This window comes from Etheostoma spectabile, chromosome 7 (assembly GCF_008692095.1).
Source record: "Etheostoma spectabile isolate EspeVRDwgs_2016 chromosome 7, UIUC_Espe_1.0, whole genome shotgun sequence".
In the NCBI taxonomy this organism is placed as follows: Eukaryota; Metazoa; Chordata; class Actinopteri; order Perciformes; family Percidae; genus Etheostoma; species Etheostoma spectabile.
The window spans coordinates 27,489,525-27,508,591 of NC_045739.1; the positions used below are offsets into that span (position 1 = coordinate 27,489,525).

The following is a 19,067-nucleotide window of genomic DNA, read 5'->3' on the forward strand; positions in this document are numbered from 1 at the left end:
ATTTAAGCTTTGTTAAACATAAAAAGTGATGTATAATTATATATAGTTTAGGTTTAATGACCATGAATTTAAAAACTAGATTTATTAATGATCCTGATGCCATCTCAGTCATGTAATGTGGTTAGCTTAACCACATAACTTTCTTTATACTTCTGTCTGTGGTTTCCCTTTTAAATAAAATAAGCATTGGGGTTTGTTTTCTTTAGCTCTGTGGTTAAGTTATAAAAATCAGGAAGTTGCTACAGCACCAGTGTTTGAAAAACTGTTATGCTCTCATGTGAAATCCCCCTTTTATTCATGTTATAAAAATAATGATAGGAACAGAATATTACTTTTTTGTTTAAAAGAAAGCGTGGAAAGCATTTGAACTGAAATAGCTTACTGGAACATTTGATGGAATTACTTATCCTACTATGACAAGTCAAAATGTCTGCCGTGAAAAAGTGCACGAAAGTATTAAAGTGCAGAAGTGTATGTTTAGCACATACCGGATGTCAGTAGAAATATTCACCGCAAAGCCATTATCACACATCCTTCTTTCCTACAAACGAAAGAGGGGCTGTGTTTCAGGCCCTGGTCCTTTGACAGAAACCCACAGATCTTGACAAACACTCAGCTCTCATCATCTCCATCATGTTCCAAACCTGGCTCTAATGGAGCCGTAGCTTCTAGTATGTTGACTTTTATTTTGAAACATGAGAGACAATCAAATGAAGGAGTGTGTGCAAACAAAAACATAAAGCATGGCATTCTTGAGTGAGTGTAAACCAATTACAGGTACAACTACGGTCTGTCGATTCTAGGATTGTGCTGGCTATGTGGATACAAGGAGAGTTTATTCAAAGTGTAAAGAAATGCAAATACTTCAGCCAGGTATTTGGAAACTAATCTAATCTGTTTTATGGCATGGAAGTGATCAACGTTCGTTTGATCAAATTTAAAAATGTACAGTAACTGTGGTGTAAAACTGGGCAGTGGTCTCGAGTCTCAACCCAAGCATGAGAAAAACAGTGAAAAGCGGACATTTCATAAAAAACTTGAGCTCCGTATAGGAAGTACATCACTTCCTTATATTGAAACCCTGACAGGGTTGGGTGCATTACATCACGCTTTATGAATGCCTTGCGTGGTGTTCTCCATTGTTACCTTTGAAATGAAGTCAAACTGTAACCGGCCATGAGAAGAAATGTGTCGGTCAAATGTCTTTCTGGGAAATTTTAGGAGTGGCATTCACATTCAGTTTGGACATCTTTAAATCTTGTGTTTGTCCCATTGAGGATTTCTATGGGATGTTGGGGGGGGGGCGTCTAGTGCTCTTCACTGACAACACATGTCCCCTACAGCTCTAGGGAGGGGGGCTGCTTCATATAGAGCCAAGTTGCCCATGGCCATATAAGCCTTGAATGTTAATTTGATAAGACGAAATAGACTTTATTAATCCCACACTGGGGAAATTCACCTGCAGTGAAGTTAAGTTACTGCAGCTCAGTAAAATTCACACACATCAGAATAACAAAAACACAGGAAAAATATAGCCTACAAAAAGTATTCTAAGAAAAAGAAGGAAAATAGAGATGATAATAATAGTAGGCTAATATGTACATTGTAAACACCCTTATTATAAACAGACAGGTAAAACATACACACAGATATACAGATGAGTAAAGTGTGGATGAATAGAAATTACACATTGCACAGTAGGAGGTGACATGGAGTGATAAATAAATAAAAATGCATAGTCCAGAATATTGTCAGTGTATGTATATATTGTATGTAAGAGTCTGACTGCTGCTGAAATAAAGGACCTGCGGTAGTACTTTTTGCACTGAGGGCAAAACAGTCTTCTGTTAAAGGTTGCCTAAAGGCTTTTCTTGATGTGGCATGTATGTTCTGTTTGTTTGGAGAAGTTGGAGCATACCGGGCAGTTCTTACAGGCTCAAATGATGATTGGAATATGTATTGCCCAAATCAGAATTGTAGCCTTCTGCATGCTACTTAAGTAGCCTTCAGTTATAAATTAGGATATGTAGTCTACTTTTCTTAAATATATTCATTCTTTTAATTCTTCTATTCTATAGGTGACGTGATTCATGTTTTTTTCCAGCTAATACTGACTGGAAAACAGCATGTCAGTCAGCAGAAGTCAGACTGGGGGTAGAAATGGGACTATACCCAGGGCCCTTACGTGAGAAAGGGCCCAAAAGAGGCTAGAAAGAACAGCTCTGTGAATGCAGGGCGGGGCCCATAGTGATTTCTACAGGGCCCAGAATTTTGTGCAATGCCCCTGAGCATGTGATAAAGTTGGTGATTTTCGGCTCAGGAAAAGATATGCGTCACTGATTAGCGATATGGCCACGCCTGTTTCCGCCAGGCTGCGGTCGTGAAGAACAGTCCACATTCAGCCATTGTGGATTAGCAGCTGTCAGTGATTCTTCGCGTTTAGTTGGGTAAGTCAAAACACTGTTCCCATGCTTGAACAAACTTGCTAACTGCAAAAACAAACCGAAAACGGCGTTATCATTTGAACGTGACTAAAACAATTTGTTATTAACGTTTGTTGATGTGACGTTTGCTAGCTAGCTAGCTAGCTAACAGCTAGGTTAGCTAATACCTAACGTTAGCTAAACCCAAAGTTAGAAAGGCATTCACAGATTCAAACTTCCGGGATCAATTACGCTATACCGAAATGTTGTTTAAATCACAAACGACGCATCTTTCCTACCGTGGTAGATTAATTTTATAATGTACTGAGAATGAGCTAGTTACATTTAAAAACTCGGCTCAACACAATGTAAAGCATTTACCCACGAGCATCTAGTTACCAGTATTGTCGGCATGTCTATTAGCTATATCGCTGGCTAACGTTAGACATGAATGTATAGGGACGTTAGTTTAAAGGTGACGCCTTGTCGCCCACAGTCTGTTTTAATGAAAGAAGATGGAGGCAGCAACTTAGCTACGCAATGAAGCGCGTTAGCTAGGAGTTTTACTTGGTGGCATAGATATTTCTCTTTGTAAAACGTATGCCGAATTTTCCAGGCGACCCTGTCGCTACAGACAATATGCGAAATAGCTCGGTACGATTAGCGCTAGGTACGTAAGCAGTTCCTCACTAGTTAGTTAATATTGATATAATTTGTATGGGGTTTGGCGTGTTGTTTTCTCAGGCAACTAAAGATTGGACTAGCTATAAGTATCGAATTTGAACCAGTAGATATAACTATATCGTTATACATTATTTGAGACTCGTTATTTATGGTTTAATGTGTTTTGTGGAGTCGGCTCTGCTAGAATGGCGTTATCTTTTCCTGCTAAAGGGTTTCCCACCGTGGTCAGAAAACATAAGCGCTATCACTTTAGAGTGGCTTCTCTGAAGTTAATCGCTGTCACTCTCTCTCTCACACACACACACGCTCACACACGCTGGCTCGACGCACACATCAGCGCACAAGTATAAACATCAGACCACTTATGTTTTTTGCTCTACAAAGAGTGTATGCATTTTGTGCGTTTGTATTAAGTGTCCATTTCACTATAATATTCAGATTTACCATGAATAATTAAACATGGACATGTGTTATAAGCTCCATTAAAGAGGGGTGGAGGTGGGGTCATATTTGAGCATTAAAAAATGTACTTGAAAGTAGCTAGTTACTTTTATAATTTGTAACTGAGTATCAAATTTAGGTACTTTTTGGAAGAAAAAACTCTAATTACTTTTTAAAAGTAACTTGCCCAACACTGGAGTCAGCGCGAGTATGAACCATGTTAACTAAGTTAGCACTCTGACTCTTTTGCTTAGATTTGTGTTTCTTTTCCCCAGAAAGTTCAGACTTCAGTCAGACTTGGCAGATGCCGTCATGTTTGTCACTTACTTCCTACTACTGAGCAGTCTCGGCCTTGCCATTGTAACTCAAGGTGAGTGGCAGAGCGGATAAGCTTGTGACATAGGCTATATACACAAGCTGTTTACTTATCTTGTCTCCACTTCTAGTGTTAAACTTTTCTCTTTCTGTATTTTTCATTGTAGCTCAAGACTGCTCCAAACCTGCAGGAGGAGACAACATGAGCTTGAAGGGCGATGACATTCTTTTACAAACATTCCCAGATGGGAGGCGAGTGACTTTTGCCTGCAATGTTGGCTATATGACTATAGGAGGGTCTGGGTTCATTACTTGTAACGCTGGCACCTGGACTACTCTGACGCTGAAATGCGATAGTGAGTGATGCTTCATTTTTACATTTAAATTTGTAAAAGTGGCCATATTCTCTGGTCTTTGACTAACCAGGAAATTACGTCTTACCAACGTATAAATGCTGGATAAAGAGATAATATCTAGTAACCATTCTGTTGAATTCATTTGGACCAGATGCCACATATGCGCTTAAATCCTTACCAGGGTTATCGCTTCTTTTTTTTTTTTTTTTAGGGAAAGAGTGTGGCCCTGCTGAGGAAGTGGAGAATGGAAACATTGATTACCCTCAAGGGACACAGTTCGGTGATAAACTAGTGGTCACTTGCAACACAGGGTTAGTAATAAACTGATTACTAGAATGGTTCATGTTAAGATAATTAATTTTTAAAATGTAATTGTAAGAAATGTATTTACATCTAAAATATCAGCAACCATCATGTTTCCATATTTAAAAAAATCTAATCTAATCAAAGTGGGTGTCCATTTGGACTTACCAGTCAGTGTTACCATGTGAAATAAAGGGGCTTACACAGATTCTTCTTGACTTGTTTTGTCTGAAGTCAAACATTTTTCTTTATTCCCTAATTAGCTACAACATGGTCCCCTTCGGTAAAGGTGAAGTCCTTTGTGGAGCCCAAGGGTGGATGGACAGGTTGCCTGTGTGTGAAGGTTGGTCATCTCCTGTGTTAATACAAGACACGTGACTAAATAAAGACTGGATTTCCATTTTAATAAATGTCACTTTCATTTTGCAGTGGTAACTTGTGAACCGCCATCTATGGTAGACAATGGCAGTTTCCGTCCAGTCAAAGATTCCTACGACTATAGAGAAGTTGTACAGTACAGGTGTCAAGATGGTTACACACTTTCTGGATCCAATTCAATATCATGTTCAGAACATGGGAAATTTGGCTCTGCTCCAACGTGTATCGGTAAGTGTTTTTTCAAGTACAGTTGTGTTCGAAATAATAGCAGTGCCTCAACAGCAGCAGAAAATCACTGGTTTTATTAACATTTCAAACTCTATACCCCAGATAAGTTTCTGGGGGGTAAAATAAGGTATAGAAAACCAACAAACCCAACAGGACAAGCCATGCATACTGGGATTCTGTGAAAATGAATGATTAACTGAAAAGGGTGTGTTCAAAAAAATAGCAGTGGTGAGTTCAATTAGAGAGGCATCAATTAGGGAGGGTATTCTGGGAAAAAAGGGTGTTAACAGGTGATCGTATTAAGGATCAAGACACTGGCATGCTGGCTGTGCATTTCTCCTGAAAAAACAATGAAAATGGGTCGTTCAAGACACTGTTCTGAAGATGAGCGTTTCCTAATAAAAAAATTGATTAAAGAAGGGAAAACAACAAAGAGGTGCAGAAATCATTGGCTGTTCAGCTAAAATGATCTCAAATGCCCTGAAATGGAGCAAAAACTGAAAAACGAGGAAGAAAAAGAAAGACAACCCTCGAATGGACAGAAGAATAGCCAACTGGCGAAGACTCAGCCAATGATGGGATCCAAGAGGATCAAGCAAGACCTTCAGTTGACAGTGAGTACTGTGACAATCAGAAGACGTCTTATTGAGGTTAACCTTCCAGCAAGAAGCCCCCGCAAAGTCCCACTGCTGAGAAAAAGACATGGCAGAAGCGTTTACAATTTGCCAAAGAGCACATTGACTGGCCTGAAAAGAAATGGCATAATATCTTGTGGACAGATGAAAGCAAGATTGTTCTTTTTGGGTCTAAGGGTCACAGCAGTAGTCAGACGCCCTGCAAACACAGAATTCAAGCCACAGTACTCACTGAAGACCATTAAGCATGGTGGTGCAAGCATCATGATATGGGGATGTTTTTCATACTATGGTGTTGGTCCGATTCACCGCATACAAGGGATCATGGATCAGTTCCAGTACATCAGGATCCTGGAAGAGGTCATGCTGCCATATGCTGAGGAGGAAATGCCGTTGAGGTGGACCTTTCAACAGGATAATGACCCCAAACACACCAGCAAGCGAGCAAAAGCATGGTTCCAGATGAACAAGATTCAACTGATGGAGTGGCCAGCACAATCCCCGGACCTTAATCCCATTGAAAACTTGTGGGCTGACATAAAAGTGCAGTGCATGAGGCAAAACCAAGAAACGCTGAGGAATTGTGGAATACAGTGCAATTATCCTGGGCTGCAATACCTGTGGAACGATGCCAGAAGTTGGTTGACTCCATGCACCACAGATGTGAAGCAGTCATCGGAAACCGTGGTTTGCGACAAAATATTAGTTTAGGATACTCAGCTAGGTTCACTTATCAAGATTTCTTGTTTGTACAGTACATTTTGAGTTTCCAAGGAAAGATGGCAACACTGCTATTCTTTTGAACATGCCATTTCTTACTTATTTGAAATATTCTTATTGTTATTTAAGTTTTGATGACTTTGCGCAATTGTTTTGCTTTGGAAAGAATGTACTGTGTCCCCAATGTATCTGTGTTCATTAAAGTACAATTTCTTTGAAGAATTTTGACATTTACTCATTTTTCTAAAGGCACTGCTATTATTTCGAACACAACTGTAATTTCCAACCTTTTCCCTGTGTAAACTCAGCTGTGACTGACACTCTCCCATACGTTGGACAACTGTATTCATTTCTCCTTTAAAACATTCTCTTCCTGCAGTGGTTCAATGTGAGGAGCTTAAAATAGACAATGCTCGCCAGGTTGAGGGTTCTCGACCCCCTCATGGATACAGGGCTACGGTGACATACGAGTGCATGTCTGGGTATGTTTTGGAAGGAGGACGCACCCTGACGTGTGGAATAGATAGTCAGTGGGTCCCTGGACTTCCAACATGTCGAAGTAAGTCATTAATTGAAAGTACTACTTGGTGGAAGTCTGTAAAGAAAAGTCAACCTGTTAGTTTGACCATGATGAAAACATGATTAGTGCGCTAATTCAGATGCCATCACATTTTTACTTGTGATTAATCTCGTAACATTGCATATACTTCTGTCAGTAGTTTCTCTTTTAGATAAAGGTTGCATTTTTTGTGCTTTTGCTCTGTTGTTAAACGTTTTTTGAAGAAAAGAATCAAAAGTCTGTTTTTTGTTTTTGCTGTCACTCAAATGTCCTTTTTAATTTAAGGGAAGAAATTACTTGCCGTAAATGCCATATTTAAAGTTTCAGGATAAATATATATATGAAATGATTTAACCACACAGCCTCTGTTTGCCATATAGATTCCACAAAGATTATACAAGTATAACCTAAGATATGAAAGAAGGTTTGAAGTAGTAATTAGAGCCATGGATTTAATACTTTCAACAAGGCTGCAGTGTGTGAAATATCTGTCATAGTTGGATGGGCATTTCAGTTATTTCATTTTTTGTTTCTGGTCAAAACAAAAACACATTGAACTTTTCTTAAGTGGCGTGCGTGCGTGCGTGCATGTGTGTGTTAGTTTCCACAGGCTCTATAACATGATTAAAGTGGCTATATGTAACTTACAGTTTGTCACGATTCTAGCGGCCACTTTGGACAAAAGTGTTGGCGTTTTTATCACACCTGCTGTCGTAAAGGTCTTTTCTTTACGCTGCTATGTTTCATTACGAATGCAATGTTTTGCTCAGACAATAACTTAGTACAGTGGCTGACAGGGACAAACGCCCTGCAACTTAAGAAAACACATGCAAGTTAAGAAAACAACTTTATAATTTTACAACACATCCGCAGCATTCAGCAAACACGCTGGAAATACACTCAACACAACCAAATACATAAACACGCTGCAAATACAGAAACGATGCAAAAAGAAAAGAACTCAAACTCCAAAAAAAGAAGCGCCGCAAAAACAAAAGCAGACCAACTCCAAAAACAAATACAACAAAAAAATAAAAACGCTGCATCCAGATTACCCAAAAAAAGTTTTCCAGCCCTCTAGAGGGAACGCTAAGTGGAACAGCTTGATTTTTATTTTATTTTTATTTTTATTTTTATTTTTTTGTGGACCCCACGGGGAGAGAGCGCTCTGCCTTTTTTACAGGTATGGCTGCAGCCTGTCCTCCTGGACCTCCTGTCCATAGACTCTATATTAAATTAATATCATATATAGAGGGTTGGAGAACTTTTATCGCGTAATCTGAATGTAGCAGAGTTTTTTGTTGCAACATATACCTATTAAAATACAATTAGGCCTATGTAAATAAATCTTCTGCTATCCTTCACATTGCTGGATACAATACCACAGACTTTTCCGGTGTTACAAAGAAATCGGTGACCCGTCAGAATGTGTGCTCTGTAGCGCCGTCTACCTGCTGTAAATCATTTTGTCACTTTATATTAAAAACTATATAAAAATAGCGTTAATTTTCACCGTTAGTCTTGTTTGCTGTTGCAGGTCATTTATGATCATCACATGACAAATTACAGTTTGAGACACATTTCAAAGTACTTGTAGTCACTTTGAATTGAATATGTGTATCTTTGTGGTATTAACATATCTGTGATGTCGGTAACGTTGTCCTGATTCATGTTTTTGCAGGAAAGGCAGACCCAGCTACGCCCCCCACCCCCCCCACTACCACTACCACCACCACCACCACCACCACAACACATTCTCCCCCAACACCACCAGGTAAAATCCATGTTAATGCTTAACAAGTCATTTGCAGCCATACAGTGTTGTCACCTGACATTATACAATTTGTTTGGGCTGATGGCCACCAAAGGGCTAAACTGTTTTACTGTATCAAAGCTAATTAATGGATCTTAGATCAAACCACTATCGTTGTGTTAAGTGTCTAGGAATTCCAGTTGAATGATCCTAGGGAAGTATAAACCAGGCTTTATCTGCTGCTGACATTGCTTGCTACAAAGTGAATTAGTGTTTGGCGCTATGTTCTGTACCGTACCTCACTCAAATTCAGTCAAGGAAAAAAAACAGTCCCGTCTGGTTATATAATGTAAAAAAACTGTTTCCTAATTAATTTTCCAGAAATTGATACCATACCATGATATACTGTTTATCAATATCATGATATACAATCACACAAACCTGGTGGCAGATTGTATCCACATTGCCCGCTCCTGTTTTTCAATTCAATTTTATTTATAGTATCAATTCATAACAAGCGTTATCTCAAGACACTTTACAGATAGAGTAGGTCTAGACCACACTCCAGAATTTACAAGGACCCAACAGGTCTAGTAGTTTCCTACAGAGCAAGCAACGGTGCTGTGTGTGTTTTAAAATAATTACAGATTTGAGTTTTCCTGTCTGTTACACTTTTGGGTTTATATTTCTGTTAGTGCTGAGCAAAGTCCGTGTTTTTGCATACATTGCATTATGACCTCATTGGAAAGGAAAGCGCAACTGACACTGTACACACTTAGTGTTGCAAAGGGTCAAAGTTTCCAGGGCAAGTTGAGATCGGGAATGTTTTTGGAATTTTAGAAATCTTTCCTAATTTCAATATAAAAAATCATTCCTTTTTGACTAGGGAAGTTATTTGAGGGTAAATACACATAAAAAGTAATACTTACTGCATGTTTCAGTGTGCAAATTGAATTAAATTGTAACCATGCACTGCTTTCAGCAGCACAGTCTTCCACCACATATGCAGCCCGCACTGCTACCACCTCTGAGCCCTGTAAGTTTTGATTACATTACTGGATATCGGGGGTGGGAAAAATCAACATAAAAAAAAAAAAAATCAAAATCAAACATCGTATTTTTTTTTTAATTTTTTTTTGGGACAACTTTCGAATCAATTCTTTCCCTAGAATTGTTAGTTTTTTCCTTCTTTTTTTAAACCTATGATTGACCTAAATATTTTGATTTTACGGTATCACCGACGGCGACTACGTCATATCCGTTTCCAGCTAAACAGAGCGAAAGCAGAACGTGCAGATTTCATGTTATGTACTTCTTTACAAATAAAAATTTGTCACACTGACTCACATGTGATGTGCATTGTTCTTAGAAATGTCTCATGATATATTGTTTCTAAAAAGTGTGTAATTCAACTTTTGTTTTCGTTAAAGAAGGGGGGTACATTTTAATACTATACTTCTAGAATCGCAATAAATGAGAATCGCAATAAAAATCGAGCTAAGATTATTGTCCCAGCACTAATGGTTATATTTACTTTACAGGTTCAGTAGGTAATATTTTTTATGTCAAATTTGCGGAAACTATCACTATGTTTTGACAGACCTAAAGGCATTATCTTCACCTCGGTCAAATTTAAAGAACCAATCAGGGCCGAGGAGCCTTACGCAGCGTCAGTCATTGTTTGTGACCTGTGACCAAACTGCTAAACTAGATAGTGCTGATCAAGACTGAATCAAAGAATCTCTTACTATGTTTCTCGCCTTTAGATGTTTTCATTTCAACATATTTTAGTGTAACTCCTCCTTAACACAAACAGTGTGTCCAGTTTGATACAAGATATATTGGGTTTGAGCCAAGGGGGACCAAGAGCTGCCGATGCAAGTCGGCATGCCTCCCAGTACCAGAAATGTAATCTTTAAATTAATCATAGGTATGGAATTGCTTTTTTGGAAGGCTTTTTCATGATTTCTTGACTCAACAGTGATAATATAATTTTCTCAATGTGTAAAGCTATTAGTGGGAGTCACCAGACGCCCCACGATACAATATATTTCTCCATACTTATATCGAGATACAATAGAATTGGGATTTTAAACATGTTGCGATATTCTGATATATTGCAACTTATCACCCAAAAGCAATTGACTTTGTTACATGAGTACAGGGCTCAGCAACCCGTCCAATTAAAAGATTTTTGGCCCAAAATAATTCAAAAAAATCTGAAATCCTTATGATGAAGGTAACTATTTAAGTGGTGAGGCTTGTTGCCTTTGATTTTAAGAGAGAGGGGGAATGACACACAGTAAAGGGCCGCAGGTCGGAGTCAAACCCCCGCCCGCTGCGTCCAGGAGTAGACCCTTTACATATGGGCGCCCGCTCTACCAACTGAGCTATCTGTGCGCCGACATATCTTTTAATTGTCTAAACAATACATTGTCATTGACAATTTAGTTATAGAAAAGCATATTTTTGCATAACCTACTTCATGTATCACCATTTGTGAATGACTTTCCATGTTTTTTTACTCCATACAATCTCGTGCACAGCCACAAAACCAGCAACGCTTGTGAGTTTGGAGTGAGTTTTAAACAAATTTATAAAAGTACATTTTTCCACAGCAGTTCTGACATTTTTCTCTTTGTAGCTGAATATTTTAGTCGAAAAATCTCAGCCTAAGTGGAGAATGTAAGAAGGACTTTAAGCCTACAAAGTACACTAAATAAAATGCAAAACAAAGGATAACCATTAATCACTTCTGTATAACTTTGTCAAGGGAGGGGCTAAAGAGCCTACTTCTGCTCTACTACCAACAAGTTAAATACTGATATGCAGTTTATATAATAAAAGATTGATAGTAAAAAATATTGCGATACTAAGATAGAGAGATATATATATTTTGTCTTCTGACCCCTACAACACATTAGATTCTTTATTGTACTTTTTAAGTATATTTGTTGCCAGAGTCTGTGCAGAGCTTGACATACAGTAAGTACATAGGTACATGAATACATTATACACCAGAACATAACTACATGAAAGACATCAGAAACTTGCACATTTATACACACAGCACCTACACACAGGACCATTACCGTTGGGTTTTGAGTGATGTAATGGCAGCTATAGTCATTACCAAGCAGTTTCTCATCATAACGACTGACCCTGGTAAATAAAGTCATTTGAACTCATTTGTTTTTTTGACCAGTAGCAGATTAGCTTTAAAGTTCAACCCACAACACTGTCTGACACAAGTCTGTCCTCTTTGTTTTTTTTTTTACAGGCAATCATGGACAGAATGTGGCTATAGGCGTGTGTGTTTGTCTTGGTAAGTTTCATCTTTCAACAGTAGATCAAGAATGTAAAGCGCTAACATTGACCCAAATAAGATCCTGATTCCCTGAAGAGAACCGCATGGTCCATGCGGTCCACCATATGTACCACAGTAGATATGGTGTTCTGGAGAGGGCATTATGTTTTTGAGTCCAAAAATACAATACTAATGTCTTAATGGCTTGGTGTGTCACTTTGTCACTTGCTGTGGTTTGTGTTTTGTACATATTGCATACATAAAGGTGCAGCTAAGGTTTAGTCATTTCTGAATTGGCATGCGAACAAATCACAAAAGTCCTTTTTTTTGGTTTTTGAAAGCAATAATTTCATAAAAGCAAAGCCGTTTGGCATTACCAAAACCCTTTTCATGGTAGGCACTTAGATGGGCCCGTTAGCTATTTTTACACCATCATCTCAAACATTTCAATTTGTTTTTCTCATTAAACTAGTCGTCCTATCTGTGGTTGTTGGAGTCGTGTTATACATGAAGAAAAAACAACGGTAAAAAGTTGTCTCTTTTAACTCTGATGACTAACTCTCTAAAATGGCTTTGTCCCTGTCATGGCTTTTCCAACTTTTTTGTTGATGTCCTCTTACAGATGGTCAGCATTTAGTCTTTATTCTTTTTACGCTCCCTCTGTCATGTTTTCTATTAATGCTCCTTGTGTCTGTCAAGTTTTATGTGTTGCATGGATAGTTTTGCATGTGCATTTTTAAGGTTTTTTTACTTAAGGTTTTCTCTACCACATAGTTTCAATGTTTTCATAAGGGGGCGCTGCAGAGAACCCTTATGACACTCTCTTACGCAGTGCTGGAGATCACTCTGTAGAAAGAGCGCTGCCCCAAGTTCCTTTTTGGTGGTTTTAATCAAGTGTTGATCAACTTGTCAGCCAAGTTGTGAAGCATTTGTAGGTATGTGTGTTTTTGTTAATACTCTGCAGCATTTGTTTCCATGGATGTCACATATTTGCATGACAGAGGAAGCACAGGTTCTAGTAATGGAATATAGAATAAGTTTCATCTGGTGCGGCCCCTGAATGTGACATTTAATACCGGGTCACACTGCACCCACCTTACGAGCACCCGTCAGGAGTGACTGCTTGCATAAAGCTACTGGTTGCATTGCAACTAGAGGCACCTTGCGAGTGGCACAGAAATAAATGATGCCCTGTCATTATTGTTAGCGTAATTTGCAAACTTGATCTTGGATGAACAGCACAGGAGAAGAGTAGTGGTGGCTGCTGGTATGTCACATTTTTGGAAATGTTTCTGCGGACTGCTGTTTTGATGTTGTGGGGACCTGCTTTTTTCTGCTCCTAAAAACAAATGTGAAGTATTTTGCATTTCAAAGTAACGCACGCAAAATGTGGGTATTTTAGGCTGTAAGAGACAGATGAAAGCAGCAGACGTGTGTGTGTGTGTGTGTGTGTGTGTTCTTTAAATATGGGTGGCCTTGTTGTCTTTTGGGTGAAGAGGGTATTTTCTGGACTTCCTTAAAGTCTCCTCACTACTTATTTGCCTGGTCGTGCATAAGCAGCAACGTTGACCAGTCATTATTGGCTTACAGCACTCGGAGAGACTCTCCCGACAAAACGAAAGCGGATGTAGAACTCCCGTTACGAGGATAGACTGCCAAGCACAGCTGAACTCATTTATTCCAAATAAATGGATGGTAATGTTGACAGATGTTTTTTTTACATTCCATACTCCATGCCCATGATGTATTACTAATATTCTCTTCCTTCTTTATTAACTGCGGCAGTTAACTTGCATCTCTTAAAACCCTTTCTCTTTCACAGGACTGTATACAGGGCTTTTTTCTCTCTAATTTAAAACAAAAACAAAAAACATTGACATTTTCTTTTTTTGTTTCTGTAGTAAGCATCACAGTCCTGTATCTCCAACACTACTAGAAGAAACAAGGGCTGGTTGAGAAGAAGGCTTCTTGGACTAACCAGTGTCCCCCTTCCTGAAATGAGTTGCTGAACAACAGTCCGAGATTGAGAAACCTCAACGAATTTGAGCTCAATCCTTAGCTCATGCTTCAAGCGGCTCCTCCAACAAGTTGAAAATATTTCCATCTTTCCTGATTAACTGATGTTTGGAATGCCTTCCAATTGTTTCCCTTTCTTTCTTTTTTTTATTTATTTCTTTTTTTTTAACGTCACAGCAGAGTTTCCATGCCGCACTTATGAAGAAATGAAATATTGTATATCAGAAGCTTAAAGGGGCTGTACTTTAAATACTGAAACCATAGCGGGATAGGGTTTCCTCCACAAGGCTCTCCCAGAACGTTCCCAATGCCTACTATTTTGTTATAAACCGTCTATTGAAACAAAGCACAGAGAAATTTGGATAACAATTCATTGTCTGCTACGGACGCCATTACTCCCACTGTATCTTCACGGAGCAACTATTTGTGGGCTGCTATATTAATGGTCTGAAGGTCGAGTACAGCCCCTTTTAAACTCCATGTTGATTTAAACTTTTGCACTATGGCTTAGAGCACAGCTTAGCTTGGCAACTCAGTTACACCGAGGGCTTGAAACGGGCAAAATCAGTAAAGAATGTTAGAATTGAATAGTTTAAGTATAAACTTTAAAACCAATCAGTCTTGCAGTTTTCAGTTTGATGCTTAAGAACACCGTGAATTTTCCTTTATTTACTTCTGTAAATTACATTTGTGTAACTGAAGTGGATATAATTATAAATAGTGTAAATGAGAGGCTCCTAGTTGATAAAACCAGTCCTCCAGTCTTGTAAATAACAATGGGATCTGTGAAACAGTCCCAAGCGTAGTGCCTAAATCAAAGGCATGTTCGATATGCCTTATTAAAAAAACCAAGTGTTTTAGCTTGTTTGTCAGTTGTTGAATGGCTGTAGCAGTGATAGAGGCTTAATGGTTGGCCTACCATAACTGAGAATGCTTAATAATTGGTCATGTGTAATGGCATTTTTGGCATGGTTTCTTTTGTGCGATGTGTGTGATCTTCACTAAATCAAGTTGAAACTCAAACAAAACAAAATATAAATAAGGAATTAAAAGAAGTAATTTATCATGTATTGATTCTCAAGACATCTCTCTTCTAGAATGTCAGATTAATATTTGTATACCCCCACACAACTGAAAGGAAGATGCAAACTTTAGGAATATTAGGACCAAGGTATTGTGTCTGTGATTAACGATGTACAGATGGAGTTTGAATGAAGTGCACTAGCCTGGCTTTGTTTCTGTATTTATTAAACAAAATTGTGTCAACATCTCAGTGAGTTTTTATTACGTTGAGGCAAGCTTTTATTTGACATCACTCTATTTAATTGATTATTTAAATAAACAGTGTAAATGGACTGCAATGATTACAGTTGTCTGTAATTCAACCATTCACTCACACACTGTAGGCCAGGTGTGGCCAAATATCTGGAGTCTTTTAGAACATGCTCTGTCATGTGGACAGCCAGGGATCGATGTATGATATTACAAAGGTCAGTGTATTATGTAATAAGTTAATAAAAGTATTGGTATAGTATTTCAGAAAATTGGATAAAAGTAATGTGAAAATGAAAGTCAGTATAGAATGTTGCTATGTAATGTAAACATAATCATGAATTGTAGTTCAAAAATATTAGTAAATTATGTAATTTAATTAGAAATGTAATAGTCATAGTAAAGTATGTTGAAATGTTACAGTATGTCAAAGGATAGTATGTCAAAAGCCACAAAACGTCAAAGTTTATGTCAAAAGTCCTAGTTTAGTATGTTGAAAGACAAAACGTTTGTTTAGTACAGTATGTACAGTATGTCGAAAAAGTCAGACTTTTTCGACATACTGTACCATGACCTTTATATGACTTAAACGGTATAGTATTTTGAAAAAAAAGTCATAGTATAATCTGTTGAAAGTAAAAAAAAAAGTTATAAAGTAGTATATGTCGAAACAAATCACAGATTAGTATGTTGATAAAAGTCAGAAAAAGAGATAGCGTGTATGTTAAAAGTCCTAGTGTATGAGAAAGAAAGTAACAAAAAATATTCAAAATCCTTTAATGCCACATCAGGGAAATTTACATTGTTGCAGCAGCAAGGAACAAGGGGAAAAAGTGAAAGAGAATGAACAGTAACTGTTGCATTAACAGTGTTGCACAGCCACATTATTTCACGTTTAGGGCAAGAAAGAAAGACCTGCCCCATCTCTCCTCGACGCAGCAGCCGTCTCTAAAGGAGCTGCTCAGTGCCTTCAGAGAATCCCGCATTGGGTGGGATGGGTTCTCCATCATGGAGGATATTTTAGCCACTCTCCTCCTGTCTCACACCATCTCCACGACAGAGAAAGTCACATTATGTCGAAGAAAGACACAAAAAAGGTCATAGCATAAAATGTCAGAAAAAGTCACAGTATAGTACATCGATAAAAGTCATAGTATATTAAGTTGAAGAAAGTGAAAAAAGCTCATAGTATAGTATGTCAAAAAAATGAAAAAAGCCATATCCTTGTATGTTGAAAAAAGTTATGAAAACGCTATACTTTAGTATGTCTAAATGAGCCATTGTATAGTTGTCAAAAACTGATGAAAACAGTCATAGTATGCTATGTCGTAAAAAGTGTAAAAAGTCATAGTATGCTTTGTCGTAAAAAGTATAAAAAGTCATAGTACGCTTTGTCGTAAAAAGTATAAAAAGTCACAGGATAGTATGTTGAAAATAGATGATAAAAAGGCATAGTATAGTATGTCCAAAAAAATTATAAAAAAACATAGTATACCATGTTGAAAAAAAGTGATGAAAAAGTCAGCGTTGAATGTTGAAAAAAAGTGATACAAGCGCCATTCTATAGTAAATAAGTCTTGAAACAGTGATGAAAAAAAACTATAGTATAGTATGTCAAAAGGTGATTAAAAGCCATTAAAGGCCATAGTACAGTATGTCAAAAAATGATAAAAAAACACAGTACAGTAAGTCGAAAAAAGCCATAGTATACTATGTCAAAAAAAGTAATAAAAAAGTCATAGTATAGTATGTTAAAAAAGTGAAAAAGCCATAGCCTTGAAAACACCATACTATGGCTTGGGTTTGAACAGTAAACCTTGAAAAAAGTGATAAAAGCATAATAGCATGTTATGTTGAAAAAAGCCAAAGTATAGTATGGTGAAAAAAGTGATGAAAAAAATAATGGTATAATATGTGGAAATAAGTCTTATAGTATGTCTAAAAGTGAAGTATACTATGTGGAAAATAGGGATAAAAAGTCTTGTGAAAAAGCCATAGCATAGCATGTCAAAAAAAAGATAGCCTTCTATGTTGAAAAAAAGTGATGAAAAGGCAATAGCATAGTATGTCGAAAATAGTGATAAAAAAGTGATAGTATAATATGTAGAAAAAAGCCATAGTATAGTTTATCGGAACAAAAGTGATAAAAATGTCTGGCATAGTGGCATAGTGTGTTTAAAAAGCCATAGCCTTGTATGTTTAAAAAAGAGAATAAAAAGCTATACTATAGTATGTCTAAATAAGTCATAGTATAGTAGAAAAAAGTGATGAAAAAAGTCGTAGTATGCAATGTCAAAAAAAGTAATAAAAAATTCATAGTATACTATGTCAAAAAAGTAATAAAAAAGTCATGTTGTACTGTGTCAAAAAAGTAATAAAAAGTCATAGTATACTATGTCAAAAAGTAACAAAAAAGTCATAGTATACTATGTCAAAAAGTAATAAAAAAGTCATAGCGTTGTATGTTGAAAAAAAGTGATACAAACGCCATTCTGTAGTAAATAAGTCTTGAAACAGTGATGAAAAAAGCCATAGTATGGTATGTCAAAAGGTGATTAAAAGCCATAAAAAGCCATAGTACAGTATGTAAAAAAATAAAATAAAAAAACATAGTACAGTAAGTCGGAAAAAGCCATAGTATACTATGTCAAAAAAAGTAATAAAAAAGTCATAGTATAGTATGTTAAAAAAGTAATAAAAAAGTCATAGTATACTATATCAAAAAAGTAATTAAAAAGTCATAGTATACTATGGCAAAAAAAGTAACAAAAGTAGTAGTATCAGAAAAAAAAGTCATAGAATAGCTTTAAGATTTAAAATCCTTTATTAATAGCACTTCAGGAAAATTCACATTGTTGCAACAGCAAGGAGTAGGGGAAAAAGAGACACTAAAGATAAACATATTGGTCGCAGTATAGTAACTCGAAAAACGTCATAGTATTTGTTGGGGAAGTCATTGTGTAGAATGTCCAAAAAAGTCACAAAAAAAGCCTTGGCATAGAAAATTCAAAAAAACTCACAGTATGTTTATCAAAAAAAGCCATAGCATATTATGTCAAAAAAGTCACAAAAAAAGTCATAGTATAAATATGTCAAAATAGCCATAGCCTTGTATTTTAAAAAGTTAAGAAAACGCCATACTATAGTAAGTCACAAAAAAGCCATAGTATAGTATGTCGAAAATAAATCATAGCACAGTATGTTGAAAAAATGTCCTAGTACAGTAGGTCAAAAAGTCAGTATTATATAATATCTAACAACGTCATAGTACAGTGTCATCAGAGGCACATACCTGTATATACTTATCACAGTTATCATCGGCACAGTGACACTCTCAACCACACCTGAAGCGCATCTCCTAATCAGGTAGGAAGGGTCCTGCAAATGGGTTCTAGCGGGGGGGGGGGGGTCAGGAACTTCGGAGGCCCCATTGGGTGCGCAAGACGACGTGCAGTGGCTGGCTTGGACGGCGGAGCAGGACCGAGGACAGGACCTGAGGTGGTGCTGGTCTAGATGGCGGTCAGACAGCGAGGACGACGCCTGGCCACCGGTACTGCACAGTAGGGGTGGGACAAATAATTCTTAGATGCATCGGGATTCTCTCCAGAACAATTCAATGCTCGATTCTGATAAGGTAATCAATTTTTTTTTAAATGTTTTTTTTTTTTTTTTTTAAG

At 37.3% G+C, this 19,067-nt stretch overlaps 1 protein-coding gene across 11 annotated transcripts; it reads left to right on the top strand.

Moving 5' to 3' along the window:
• The first annotated feature begins 2,302 nt into the window (after positions 1–2,302).
• Positions 2,303–14,205, top strand: LOC116691967 (membrane cofactor protein). Of its 11 annotated transcripts, XM_032519906.1 has the most exons (14): positions 2,310–2,447; positions 3,074–3,077; positions 3,830–3,918; positions 4,031–4,219; positions 4,431–4,530; positions 4,786–4,865; positions 4,952–5,128; positions 6,863–7,042; positions 8,724–8,816; positions 9,778–9,831; positions 12,076–12,120; positions 12,575–12,626; positions 13,693–13,797; positions 14,004–14,204. In XM_032519906.1, the coding sequence occupies exons 3-13, from the start codon at positions 3,861–3,863 to the stop codon at positions 13,751–13,753; spliced, it is 1,089 nt and encodes a 362-aa protein (XP_032375797.1). In that variant the 5' UTR covers positions 2,310–2,447; positions 3,074–3,077; positions 3,830–3,860; the 3' UTR covers positions 13,754–13,797; positions 14,004–14,204. The 11 variants fall into 11 exon arrangements, with proteins under 11 accessions (XP_032375796.1, XP_032375795.1, XP_032375798.1 ...); XM_032519905.1 differs by lacking the exon at positions 3,074–3,077 and having other exon boundaries at positions 2,303–2,447; positions 3,828–3,918; XM_032519904.1 differs by lacking the exon at positions 3,074–3,077 and having other exon boundaries at positions 2,306–2,447; positions 3,824–3,918.
• Positions 14,206–19,067: the final 4,862 nt, after the last annotated feature.